Source organism: Canis lupus, chromosome 11 (assembly GCF_011100685.1).
Source record: "Canis lupus familiaris isolate Mischka breed German Shepherd chromosome 11, alternate assembly UU_Cfam_GSD_1.0, whole genome shotgun sequence".
Lineage (NCBI taxonomy): Eukaryota > Metazoa > Chordata > Mammalia > Carnivora > Canidae > Canis > Canis lupus.
The window spans coordinates 1,039,765-1,053,581 of NC_049232.1; the positions used below are offsets into that span (position 1 = coordinate 1,039,765).

Genomic DNA, 13,817 nt, shown 5'->3' on the forward strand with positions numbered 1-13,817 from the left:
TGCCAAATTATTTCCTATGTTGGTCAAAGGAAACTAAATTTGGTCATCAGCATTGAGGAAAATAACCCATTTCTAATGATCTTACTATTTATACAATTATCCCAGCCTATAGAGACACTAAGGAAATTCCCCTATTGGAAATCACTTCAGACCTTAGTTCTAGGTTTTCCCCATACTGTGTATATATATATTTTTTAACTGTTTTTTTTTATAACCGACTTTTTACAATGACATTTGAAACCTCACTCTCCACACCAAAAGTAACATAATCTGGTTCTCACTTTGGAATCATTGATTCTTCACAAGAGCAAATCTCCCTTCCTGCATCATTCACCATCAACCCCTTGACCTTACTTTATTTACCTAGAAGGATTACACACAGAAAGGAATCTAATCAGAATTTGGTGGACATGTTGGAACTACACCACTGTGTAAAATTTTGGTCATTAAATCTTTGGAACTGAAAGCAGAAGATGATTAAAGAAATCTTGGACAAAAGAAAGAAAGGAATGAAGAAGTGGCACAGTGTGATTTTATCATACGAAAATGATAATCTGCTATTCCCTTTTTCTAGATGACTGTCCTTAGTAACGATGACATTACTGCTAAAAATCATTTCTCGTTGAAGGTATCCTGTGAAAACCTCTAATCCCTATTCTCACTTCGACTAGTTGCTTTCCCAGCCTGAAGCACAAGCCTCACTCACATCTGTCCATTACTTCGGTGGTGCTGGTGCTTCTTGGATTCCCTGTTCCCTGGTCATTTACACTGAGTCCATTCTCAAACAAAAAGAGAAAAAAAAGGGTTCTCTGAGAGGTGAACCTTCTGAGTCTTTGTGCTTTGAATTAATGCCTTCATTTTGTGATCACTTATAATAAACAGTTTAACTGACTATGGATTCTGGAAACAGCATTATTTTCTCTTAGAACTCTGAAGATCTCCTTCCTTCCAGCATGCCATGTTGCCAGTAAAAAGCCCAACGCCAATTTCATTCTCATTCCTTGGATGGTCACCTGAGTAGGAAAATTATAGGAACTACTCATCCCTGGGGTTCAGAAGTGTCACCAGGAGCTGGTGACCTGGAGCACTTCTACTCACCAGTCAGCATTCAGAAGGCTCCTTAAATGACAGCTGTTTGAAAAAGACATGGAGGAATCTGAAATGCATATTACCAAGTGAGAGAAACCAATCTGGATGGAAAGGCTAAATACTGCACGAGTCCAAATGCATAACATTCAGAAAAAGGCAAAACTGTAGAGATGAGAAAAAGATCAGTGGGATCCAAAGGGTTCAGAGGAGGGAGGGATAAATTGGTGGAGCACAGAGGCTATTTAGAGCCATGAAATTACACTGTGTGATATGATACTGGTGGATCAATGGTGGATAAACTATACTTTTGTCAAAACCCATAGAATACACAACACCAGGGATGAATCCAGTGTAAACTGCGGATGTGGAGGGAGAGAGATGGATCAATTTGGGTTCATGAATTGTACGATGTGTGAGTTGTTGACAGTGGGGAAGCTGTACTTGTCTGAGGGCAGGGAATACATGGGAACCCTCTATACTTTCTGCTTAATTTTTCTGTGATACTGAAACTTCTCTAAAAAATAGTTTATCGAAGAAGAAAATGTCTGCTGACATCATTCCTTGGCTTTGGCAATTGTCCTTTGTTATACTTTCTTAGCGTAATAATGTTCACAGCTAGCTACAATAGGATACGTATGATATTACACACATGCATACACACAGAATAAAGCAAGATGTTAATATAGATACCTGTGAAATCAACTCCCAGATTAGGAACTGGAATGTTACTTATATCACTGGATATTCCCACAAGCTTCACCCCATATCCTGTCTCTCTACATCTCTTCTCAGATGTACACACAGATCCTTTGAATTTTGTGTTTAAAGTTTTCTTTTTGCTTTCTTTAGTTATTATCATAGGTGTGTGTTTCCTCAGACATTATATCATTGAGTTTTGCTTCCTTGGGTGCTTTAGAAAAATGAAATGATTTTCTGTGCCATCTTCTGTTAGCTGCTTTACATTTACATTCATATCTATCACGTGTGTTTTCCATTTTGCAAAGATAGCATATACAATCTATCTATTCCCTGCCAATGGAATTTGGGATTGGGGTTCTTCACAGTTGTTTCTTTCTCTTCAACACAGTTCTGCTAAAAACATGTTACACATGTTTCTGGTACACCTGTGTAGAACCTTCTCTAGAAGTGTGTGGAATTTCTGGGTCATAGCATATGGATTCTTACACATTGCGTGATAGAAAGACAAGGCACTGCTTACCAAACAGCCTGGAATCTCCCATCATTCAGACATTTTCTGTATTTCTATTACTTCTCAATTGGTCAGTTGAGAAGGATCTGCCTACCCTTATATCTCAAATGTAGGGTCCACTTGTGACTTGGTGCCTGTGACCACCCATTTCTCTCTGGAGGAGGCTACATGGTATCAGACCACATCTGCATCTGTAGCAGCTTCCTGAGTCATGTCCTTTAAGCTCTGGAGGAGCTGCTGGCTATTCTTCTGGGTCTTCCTCTGAACAGACTTTGCCACAGGTGCTGGGATTGTCTGACACACCCACCCGTTCTCTAGTCCAGCTCTAACATCGCACAAGGAGTACTGCTACAAAATATAATATTTTAGACATAGGTTTCATGCTGGACTAAATAAAGTCTAACCCACAAGTTTGTGTTTTAGGGCCCTAGCCCCCATTATAATTGTATTTATAGGACATTCTTGAAGGGGATAATGAGCATTAGCTGAGGTCAGAGAGGTGGGACCCTGATCCAAATAGGGCTGATGTCCTTAGAAGAAGGAGAAAAGACACCAGGATTGCACATACACAGAGAAAGTCCATATGAGGACACAGCAGAATGTGGCCATCTCTGCAAGCCAAGGAGAGAGGCTTCAGGAGAAGCAAAACCTACTGGCGCCTTGATCTAAGACTTCCAGCCTCCAGAAGAGTGAGAAAATAAGTTTCTGTTGTTTAAGCCCCCCAGGCCATGGTATTTTGCTATAGCAGCCCTAGAAAACAAACCTCTTGAAAGTAGGAGCAGTTTCCTGGATACAGACTGATTCTCAGTAGGTTTTCTTTTTTTTTAAGATTTTTTTAATTTATATATTCATGATAGATAGAGAGAGAGGGAGGGAGAGAGAGAGGGAGAGAGAGAGAGAAAGAGAGAGAGAGAGAGAGGCAGAGACACAGGCATTGGGAGAAGCAGGCTCCATGCCAGGAGCCTGACGCCGGACTCGATCCTGGGACTCCAGGACCACGCCCTGGCCCAAAGGCAGGTGCTAAAGCTCTGAGCCACCCAGGGATCCCCTATTCTCAGTAGGTTTTTATTCCAATTCAGTACCTCAGCTTCTCTCCGTTTGATTGGCAGTGTTTTTTTTTTAAAGATTTTATTTATTTATTTATGAGAGACACACACTAACACACAGAGAGAGGCAGAGACACAGGCAGAGGGAGAAGCAGGCCTCCCGCAAGGCGATGGACATGGGACTCGATCCCGGATCTCCAGGATTACGCCCTGGGATGAAGGTGGAGCTAAACCGCTGAGCCACCCGGGCTGCCCCTGATTGGCAGTGTTTGAGGAGGACTCCAAAGAGCCAGATCCCCATTCCTTTGTCACTGAAACTTTGAAAACTCTCCTTTTCTTCCTGCCAGCACCATGGCCCGTCCTGGGGAGCTGCTACCTGGATGCATGGGCCCAAGAGGCTCCTGGCCGGCCTCCATCCAATCTCTCACAGAGGCTCTACCATCATCCCTTCATCATCACCACACAACACTGGTTGGAGTCCAGTGTGTGACAGAGCCAGAGTGGCCCACTGAGACCCTGAGTGTGCTCTGAGTCCTGAGGCCCAAGGCTGGGTTCATGTCCCAGGCCTTCCCCTGGGAGCACAGTGAGTGCGGATTTCCCTGACTTGATGTTTCATGGACTGTAGAAGATACTTTCTGCCTTTTGCCTTCTTCCAACTTGAGAAGATCAAAAAGGTGACAACCCAAAAGACGTGCTATCACTTCACATTGAGTGCCATTTTCAAATTTAAACATTCAGTGAATAGTCCCATGAAGTCAGTGATAAGAAAATGACTATGCTATCTGAGAAGGAATTTAAATGACTCAAGAAGCCCACAAAATCAAATGTTGACATTATGCTTCTAGTATCATCAATCGGAGACTAAGAAATTCAGGCTGTCTGGTTGCAAGATGGGTGGAACTTCCTTTGCCACCACTATATTTGCATTCATTTCATAATCCAGCATGTGACTGTGACCCTCAGCATCTCCTTATTAGGGAAGATGGTGCCAATGGACGTGTTTCATGCCCTCGTTATTCTCAGAGGCCAGTGGGAAGAAGCAGACAGTAGAAATGTAGGCAAAAAATTTAGAATGAGGTTACCCAAAGTAAGCTCTGCTGTGCAGGGAAGGAACGTGTCTCTCAAGTAAAGGCTGTCCCAGTACTAATAGAAGGTACGCTGTAGGGAATATGGTCAATGAGACTGTAGGAGTGGTGTATGGTGACAGCTAGTAGCTACACTTGTGGTGAGCAAAACAGAATATACAGAATTGTGGATTCATTTTGTTGTACACCTGAAACTATTGCAACATTGTATTTCAACAATACTTCAATGAAAGAATTAAAGAGTATCCCGGGAGTTCTAATTAAAGAGATTCCTAGTTAATGAGGGATAGCCTGACTGTGGAGGAGATATGGGAGTTCAGATGTTCAATGCCTCTCCTTCCATTTCCTCCCAGTGATCAATCCGCCAATTAATGCAGAATCTAGAGGCCTCCTGGATACCCCAAGAGCAGCTGCCTCTTACTCTCTTTCCTCTAGCACCAGACTCTGGCTCAGTTCCTCCACTGACCAGGACAGTTACATTACCCTGGACCTCATTCCTCAGGCATAAAATAAACAATTAGAGGATTGTGGTATTTGACACTCCGACTCCTCCTGCATCAGTGATGTTTGTTTGTTTGTTTGTTTGTTTGTTTGTTTTCTGTGACTTCTGGAAGCACAAGAGGACAGTTTCCCTGCTCACCTAGGTATAGACTTGCACACCTGCTGACAGCAGGCTGGACTCAGTCAAGGGCTTCAGCTGCCCTTAGGGACGTGACCCTTTACAGTTGTTCTATACACATCCCCAAGGACTGACATGAGATGTCCTCTCAAGTCTGTGAGGCCAGAGGCCTGCTTCAGGCAGAGCAGCCTCCTTCCTGAGGTCAGCTCTAAGGGGGCATGGAGTGATGACAACTGCCCCCTTTCCATTCCAAGCAGAACCAAGACCCACAGTTCCTTCCCTCATTCCTCAGATAGCTTCAGAAATGCTTGTATGCCTGAATAGACCTACTGCTAGTACTAGCTAGTTTCACTCTTGCAAAAGGGTTCACCTCAGCCTGAACTCCAGTCACCGGCACTGGTGCTTTTGTCAGTATTATTTCTATCGCCAGAGCTTTGTCTGCTCAGGCTGCCATAACAAAGTCCCACAGTCTGGGTGGCTTCAACAACAGAAGATTTTCTCAGCTCTGGGGCTAGGATCAAGGTGTCTTCAGGGTGGTTTCTGAGGCCTCTCTCCTGGGTTTACAGAGAGCCACCTTCTCCCTCTGTTCACATGGCCTTTCCCCTGTGTGCCTGCTTGTCTGTGTCCCACTTTCCCCTGCTTATAAGGAGTCATATTGGATTAGGGCCCATCCTAAAAGTCTCATTTTAAGCTCATTGCCTCTTTGAAGACTTGTCTCCATATATATTTACTTTGTAAGTATTGGGGATTAGGATTTATGAAAGGAATTAGGGCAGGAGCAGGGACACAATTCAGCTCAGAATAGCCTTCAGGTAACTCCAGTTGCCTGGGACACAGAGGAACAAATGGGGCTGCCTCCTTGTCACCTTAGGGTTTTGCTTTCTTAGGTCAACTGAATGCTTTGACACTCATTCACCTGCTTCCCAGCTTCCCTCATTGTCTTTTTGTTGTCTTCTCCCCTGGAGTATCTCTGTGTGTGTGTGTGTGTGTGTGTGTGTGTGTGTGTATCACTATTTATTTGGAATAGCTTTGTATGCACATGTAGGAAAGGCCAGACAAGGATCACAGTCTTTAATTAAAGCCCCTAACAGTGATGGCAGTAACACAGACTGTAAGGCTGTTGCAACTCAGAGATATCAGAGGCAAATGAGGGAGTAGGCAAAAAACTTCTCATTAGTGTTAAAGAGATAAGAAATTACATCCCTACCCTGAAATCATTGCCTGGCACATAGTATCCTCTCAGTAAATAGCAGCTGGTTGACAATTGTGTCCACAAAACTTAGAGGCTATACATAGCAATCATTCAGAGAACAACAAAAATCTCTTGGAAACATAAATGTGAGAATTGGTAGGGGGATGTACAAGGCTTCAAAAGTCAGGGAATCTTACAGAAGGAAAAATAAATTTTTAAATTTGAGCCTAGTAAGATGGCAGAAATAAGGAGGACCCTAGGCTCATCTATTCCCAGGAACAGAAATAGAATACTATCGAAACTTCTTAAATACTCTGGAAATCTATCTAAATACCAACAGAACAAATTTCACAGCTAACGTAGAAAGGAGACTACCTTAAATTGCAAGAAGGAGATTTTGCAGACTGCTGACCTGTAGGATTCATCCAAAGTATAACTGCAGAGTCATTCTTTGGAGCACCAGGCATTACATGACCCATTCTTCATAAAGCCATTACTTTTAGGAACAGGAAACATAACTGACTTTTCTAACACAGAAAAAGAAGGCAGATTGTTAGAGAAGATGTTAGGGTGGAGGAATTGATTTCAAATAAAAAAACAAGAGAAGTCCTTAGCCAGAGTTCTAAGCAAATCAGATATGAGTAACGTACCTGATGGAAAATTTAAAGTAACAATCATTTGCATACTCACTGGGCATGAGAAAATAATTGAAAACATTACCTTACCACGGAGATAAAGGACTTTAAAAAAGGCCAATCAGAAATGAAGAATGCTATAAATGACATTGTAAATAGGCTTGGTACAATGAACAAAAGGCTCAAAGAATCAGGGGAATGAATAACTAATATAGAGGACAACATAGTGAAAAATAATAAAACTGAACAGGAGAGAAAGAATTATGAAACACAAAAATGACTCAGTGACTCCATCAAATGTAATAACATTCGTGTTATATGGGTCTCAGTAGTAGAAGAGAGAGGGGGGCATAAAATTTATATGAGGAAATAATGGCTGAATATGTTCCTAATCTGGAGAAGGAAACACATATTCACATCCGGAAAAAGGGAAAAAATCCTAAAAGAGGCAAGACAAAAGAAGTCTTTACCTATAAGGGAAGATGATTAAGACCAGCTGTAGATCTCTTGAGAGAAACTCATCAAGACAGATGGGAGTGGCAGACTATATTCAGTATGCTGAATGGGAAAATTATGCAGCCAAGAATACTCTATCCAGCAAGCCTATTATTCGGGATAGAAGGAGAGATAAAGAATTTTCCAAACAAAAACTAAAGGAGTTTGTGACCACTAAACCAGCCTTGCAAGAAATTTTAAAGGGTACTCTTTGGGGATCCCTGGGTGGCTCAGCGGTTTGGCACTTGCCTTCAGCCTGGCACTGAGCCTCCTAGTGCAGAGCCTCCCGGATGCCAGCCAGGCCTCAGGCTCCCATTCTTCCTTGGGGTGGGTGGGTGTGAGGAAGCGCTGAGGTTGCCTTGATTGAAGCTGGGTCGAGGGTGCCTCTCTCCACCCTGAGCCTCAGGTTCCACATCTGTAAAATGGGGGAAGAGATCTGTTTGCTTCAGGGTTATGAGGACCACCATAGTGGAAGTGCCTGGATGGAGGGTTGCTGGTGGTACTCAATAAACATGAGTGTTTTGCTATTTAAAAAAAAAAAAAAACCTGGGGTGTGGTCCCATAGTCCCAGGATCGAGTCCCACGTCGGGCTTCCAGCATGGAGCCTGCTTCTCCCTCTGCCTGTGTCTCTGCCTCTCTCTCTCTGTAAGAATGAGAGCATGAATAGATAAATAAGATCTTTTTAAAAAATTAAAAAAATAAAGGGTACTCTCTGAGTGGGAAAGAAGGACCAAAACTGACAAAGACCATAAGGTATCAGAGAAAATCTCCAGAAACAATGACAAAACAAGTAATAAAATGGCACAAAATACATGTAAAAAATAATTACTTTGAATGTAAATGGACTAAATGCTCCAATCAAAAGAAATAGCATGTCGAATGGATTTTTAAAAATCTATATGATGCCTATAAGAGACTCATTTTAGACCTACAGACACCTGAAGATTGAAAAAAGAAGGCGTGGACAAGAGAAATACAAATCAAAACTACAATGAGATATCATCTCACTCCTGTCAGAATAGCTAAAATCAAGAACAGAAGAAATGACAGGTGTTGGTGAGGATGTGAAGAAAGGGGAACCCTCTTACACTTTTGGTGAGAATGCAAACTGGAGTAGCTACTCTGGAAAACAGTATGGATGTTACTCAAAAAGTTAAAAATAGAGCTACCCTACAACTCAGCAATTGCACTACTAGGTATTTACCCAAAGGATACAAACATAATGATTTGAAGGAGCACATGCACCCTAAAGTTTATAGCAGCATAATCAACAATAGTCACATTATGACAAGAACCCACATGTCCACATGAATAGATAAAGAAGAGAAAAAATGAAATCCTGCCATTTGCAATAATGTATATGAAGCTAGAGAGTATTATGCTAAGCAAAATAAGTCAGTAAGAGAGACAAATACCATATGATTTCACTCATATTTGAAATTTAAGAAACAAATGATCATAGGGAAAAAAGAGGCAAAAAGAGAAACAGACTCAACTATGGAGAACAAACTGATGGTTACTGGAGAGGAGTCAGGTGGGGCAGTGGGTGAAAAGGTTGATGAGGATTAAAGAGTACACTTATTGTGATGAACTTCGAGAAATTCTCGGAAGTGTTGAATCACCATTGTATACCAAACTAATATAACACTGTATGTTAATTACAGTGGAATTTAAAAAATAATAAATGAAATCTTGAAATCACTTTTTCTATACCAACAATAAACTTACATTAATTTGTTTTGATTTGCTTTGTATTTTTATAAATACCGGGTCTTTTTGTTATATAACTTTGTAAAACATTTGCATGTTCCAATGTAAAATAAACTGCATTAAAAAAAAATCTAGCCCTTATACTGCTTCCCTACCCAGTACCATCACTTCTTTAATACATGATTGGATTTTATTACTGATGTTGTCTCATGTTTAACTGAAGAATATGTGTAAATATATATTCATATTTTACCCTGTCTTAGATCATCACTACATAACAATACACATAATTCATCTTACTTTGTGTATTAAACAATATATCCTAGAGAGGAGAGCATACCAATATATAGAATATTACTCCTTTGTATACTTGTCAAGTCATCTGTTTTGTGGCTGTAATATTTCCTATTAAAGGACATTTGAATTTTGTATTTTACCATTTTAAATAGTGCTGCAATTAATAACTTTTAGTATATATCTTTTTGTAATTTTTCCAGATTTTTTATTCTATTCCCCAGCTTTATTTAGGTAAAATTGGCAAATAAAATCATATATGTTTAAAATGTACAATGTGAAGATTTGAGATATATATATATATATATATATATATGATATATATATTTGATATATATATATTAGATACGGAATGATTCCCACAATCAAGTTAATTAACACATCCATCACCTCACATATTTATACTTTGTGGGTGGGGGGAAATGCCTAGGATATACTTTCTTAGCAAATTTCAAGTATTATTATTGTAGAGTTTAAAACAGTGTTATAAACTATAGTCACTATGCTATACATTCATCTTATAGCTGGAAGATCAATAATAGCCTTACACATTTCCCCCACTTTCTATCCCCTGCCAACCACCAATCTAATCTCAGTTTTTATGGCCCAGATTCTGCAAAGTGGGATCACTGGGGTAAAGTGTAAATGTGTGTTTTCCTAGAGATGGTCTAATCTGTACATGCTACATATCCACCAACATTGTATGACAAACTCTATTTTTCTCTAGTTTCACCCACAGAATGTCAAAATTGCAAATTCCCCCAATCTAATGTGGTACAAATGATAACTTAGTGTAGATATCATTTCTAATTTGTATTTCCCTCCTTAAAAAAGGGATAAGATATGTTTAAGGATCTTCTGCATTTTTTTTTATGTTTTTATTTTTTTTCTGCATTTTTTAAAAATTTACATTTAGATTCATGACAATTGTCGTCTCTTATTCCCTAACCTCCCATGTTCAATGCTGCTAGAACCAAGGAGTGTCTAGACCTACAATTTGCAAGCCCTTGAACTATTTTCTCATCTTAGGCATTTCTCTCTCTCTTACAATGTACCCCCAGATAAATTGTTTTCCTTTGCTGATGTTTCTCTTTCATTTCCTGTAACACATGCTTAGTTCACTATAATTAATCTTTATTAAATATAATGATAACACTAGAAAGGACAAGGAGATATCAATCAACATTAACTGATACTCTATTAATGATCAGAATTTATGCATTCACAACACTGTGACAAGAATGCCAAAAAAAAAAAAACAAACCCCAGACTCTGTATGCATTCAGAACTGGGTGTTATACTATATGTTGGCAAATTGAACTTCAATAAAAAAATATACAAAAAATCATTTTTGAAGATCTACTGTGTGAACAGTCATTTTTAACTAGTATGTCAGTATAAAGACCAGTGCTGGGTATGTAGTAACCATGACACAAATAGCTATTCTTTCCACTAAGCAGAAAATTCCAGATTCCTGTCCTTCATTTTCCTAAGGATCATGTGAAAGGATTCTTTAGAGCTGATTGCTCTCATTGTCAAATAATAGTCACTAAATTCATACTTTGCTCAAGAATGAATTATGGAAATGTCTGTGATACACCTTGAGGGCAGTGGATCAGGATGTTTGAAGAAAGCCCTAAATCATCTTTCCAGGGATCCCTGGGTGGCGCAGCGGTTTGGCGCCTGCCTTTGGCCCAGGGCACGATCCTGGAGATCCCAGATCGAATCCCACATCGGGCTCCCGGTGCATGGAGCCTGCTTCTCCCTCTGCCTGTGTCTCTGCCTCTCTCTCTCTATCATAAATAAATAAAAAAAAATTAAAAAAAAAAAACAGCTCTACTTTAAAAAAAAAAAAAAAAGAAAAATCATCTTTCCAGGCACCACTGCCATGCCAGCACTGAGAATAATTCAGGAGTTTGTTGTGTCACTTTTCCCATTTTCAATCCCAACATCCTGAAGCAGATAAGCTTTCCCAGACCCTAGAGATTCCTTAAAAATCTCTTCTTTGTTAAGAATAACTTTTGCATCACTTGCCACAGTCTCAAGGAAATAATTTTGCAAATAGAAAATCTTCCTAAAGTAAAGACCAGTGGCAATGAGTCCTCCACTAACAGAGCAGAATTTTTCCACATATCTCAGTAGTTTTTTCCCTAAAGACTCATCTTCCTTCTCAACTGTTAGCAAATGGGGAGACTTAAGGTTTGCCTTGAGTTTCTCCATGGACACATTCAAGTCCTTGGCCATAGTTTCCAGGGATGCATCATCTAACCCAAAGTAAGACCTGTAAAGGGTTAAAGTCTCTCCCAGCTTCTCTACATCTTTATCACCAATCAAACCCATGAAAGGGATGGTGGCTGTTGCTCCAGCCTTAATGGCCTCCAGCCAGACCTTCTGTCTCACGGAATCCCTCTTCTGGTCAATGGCAGCCTCAGTAACATTCGGTAGATATTGCATAAAGATGTGGCACTTGTAGGCTGGGAGCTTCTTCAGAAGGGTGGTCTCTAGGCTTTGGAAATCATAGCTAAACAAATCAAGGCTGGAGATCAAGAAGACCTGAGTGTCACTCATATTGGCATTCTGCAACTGAGTCACACAGTCATTGCGGATCCCTTGCAGGACTTCATCCTTATTGAATGTGCTGGGTTTACTCATTTTTATATTATATAAATCATTGTCCACTTTAGTTCGAACAAAGTAGAAATTCTTCTTCATTTTTTTTATTGCTGCAGCTAGATGCATATCACTGATTTTGAAGCGTGTGAAAGAGATGATAATAAAGACATCATACTCACAAAATTTCATTTTCTTCAGATACATCTGTGGCTGAAAGGTAGTAGTCATCATGCCAGGCAGATCCCAAGATGTCACATTGGAAACTTTGGATGTTTGTATGAGATTCTCTCCAAGGTTGTCTCCACTAGCCCAGTGGGGGCAGCCCCTTCTTCATCATGCTCCATCCCTCGCAGTGCATTGATGAAACTGGACTTTCCTGTCCCAGGCTCCCCAGTCACAGCAATGTTTAGAGGGGCGTTGTCAATATCTCTCAATGCATCACTAATTGCAGAAGCTGCTTTCTGAAGGTCCCCCTCCTTCAGGTGTGTTTTGATCAATGTGATGGTCTCCTGAGAGAGGATTTGGCTTTCTATCTTAAAGTCCTTAAAAAACTTGCCAAAGCTGGAGGCCAAATCATCACCTTTTATATGTGAGGATGTGGAAGAGGACTGACCCATAGCTGGAGCAGTAGGAAGCACTATAGGGAGGAGAGAAGAAGGAAGGAAAAAGAGCACAACAAGTGGTGGCTTTGACTGTGCCATTAGGGATGGGTATAACGTCAGTCCTGGCCACAACATTGTATCCAGGAGCCCTTCTCTTTCTGTCCAAGCATTGTGTGGACTTCTGACCTGGATTCAATGTTTGCCCTTGCTCAGCCTCTTCCCTAATCTTGGAAAGCCCTTTTCCTTTAAAATGCTCTTCATTCTGGGGTATGGGCAAGATGGTGGAAGAGTAGGAGTCCTTGATTCATCTGGTCCCCCGAACTTACCTAGATAACTTTCAAAACATCCTGAACATTAATGAATTCAACCTGAGACATAAAAAGAGAACAGCTGGAATGTTACAGAGAGAAAAGCCATCTCTTCTGACAAGGTAGGAAGGTGGAAAAGAGGAAAGGTGGAGGAGGAGGGACGCCATGGAAAGATGCTGCAGGAAAGTGGTGAGCAGACAAGTGGGAACTTTAGAAATCTGCACCTGAAAGAGTCTTTTTTGACTGAAAAAGGCTCAGCAGGGAAATAGGGCAGAATCATAGGAGGGGCTTTGAAGCCTCAATATTCCCAGAGACAAAATAAAAGTAAGGATGCCTGGCAGAAAGCTCACCACAAATGGAGGTCAGATCCCAGTAAAGGGCTGGAGTGCCCCAACCCTCCAGGGAATTTGGGAGAAGCCCACTGGCACAGGCTGGCACCAGAGCTCCCTTTACCCTAGAGCCTGGCAACAGATGGAGGTGGCTGTCCTCTATTCCCTTCCAGAGAGGTGGATCCCAGGGTGTGGGTCCATCAGTGCAGGTCCCTCAATCCAAGGGCAGCAAAGCATTTTTTGGAGCTGGTATGCTCCATTCCCTTCAGGAGAGGCAAACCCTGGGAAAGCACAGGACAGTGAAAACTCTCCTGAACCCGGGAACCCTGCAATCTGTGCAGATCCGTGCACATACACCTGTCCTCAGGAGCATCTAGGCCAGTGTGGATTGGGAGACTGTGGTTCAGTACTTGTGGGGAGCTCTTGTCTCTGAAGCTAGAGATCTGGCCACCACCATATTTTTTTTCATTTTTCTCTCTTTTTCCCCTTTCACCTGGGAGAGGTGCAGCCTCTAAGGAACAAAGGACTAACAGGATAAACCCCTCATACTGAGCCCGGCACCTGGCAAGGTGTGAGGCATCTCTGCCCAG

At 41.1% G+C, this 13,817-nt stretch overlaps 1 protein-coding gene across 1 annotated transcript in view; it reads right to left on the minus strand.

Moving 5' to 3' along the window:
• The window catches only part of LOC481472 (T-cell-specific guanine nucleotide triphosphate-binding protein 2-like), a 297,728-nt gene extending 285,123 nt beyond the window's left edge, over positions 1-12,605 (minus strand). Inside the window, 2 exon segments of the mRNA XM_038551675.1 lie at positions 11,354-12,245; positions 12,248-12,605. Of these exon segments, the coding sequence (XP_038407603.1) occupies positions 11,354-12,245; positions 12,248-12,605 (1,250 nt within the window).
• Positions 12,606-13,817: the final 1,212 nt, after the last annotated feature.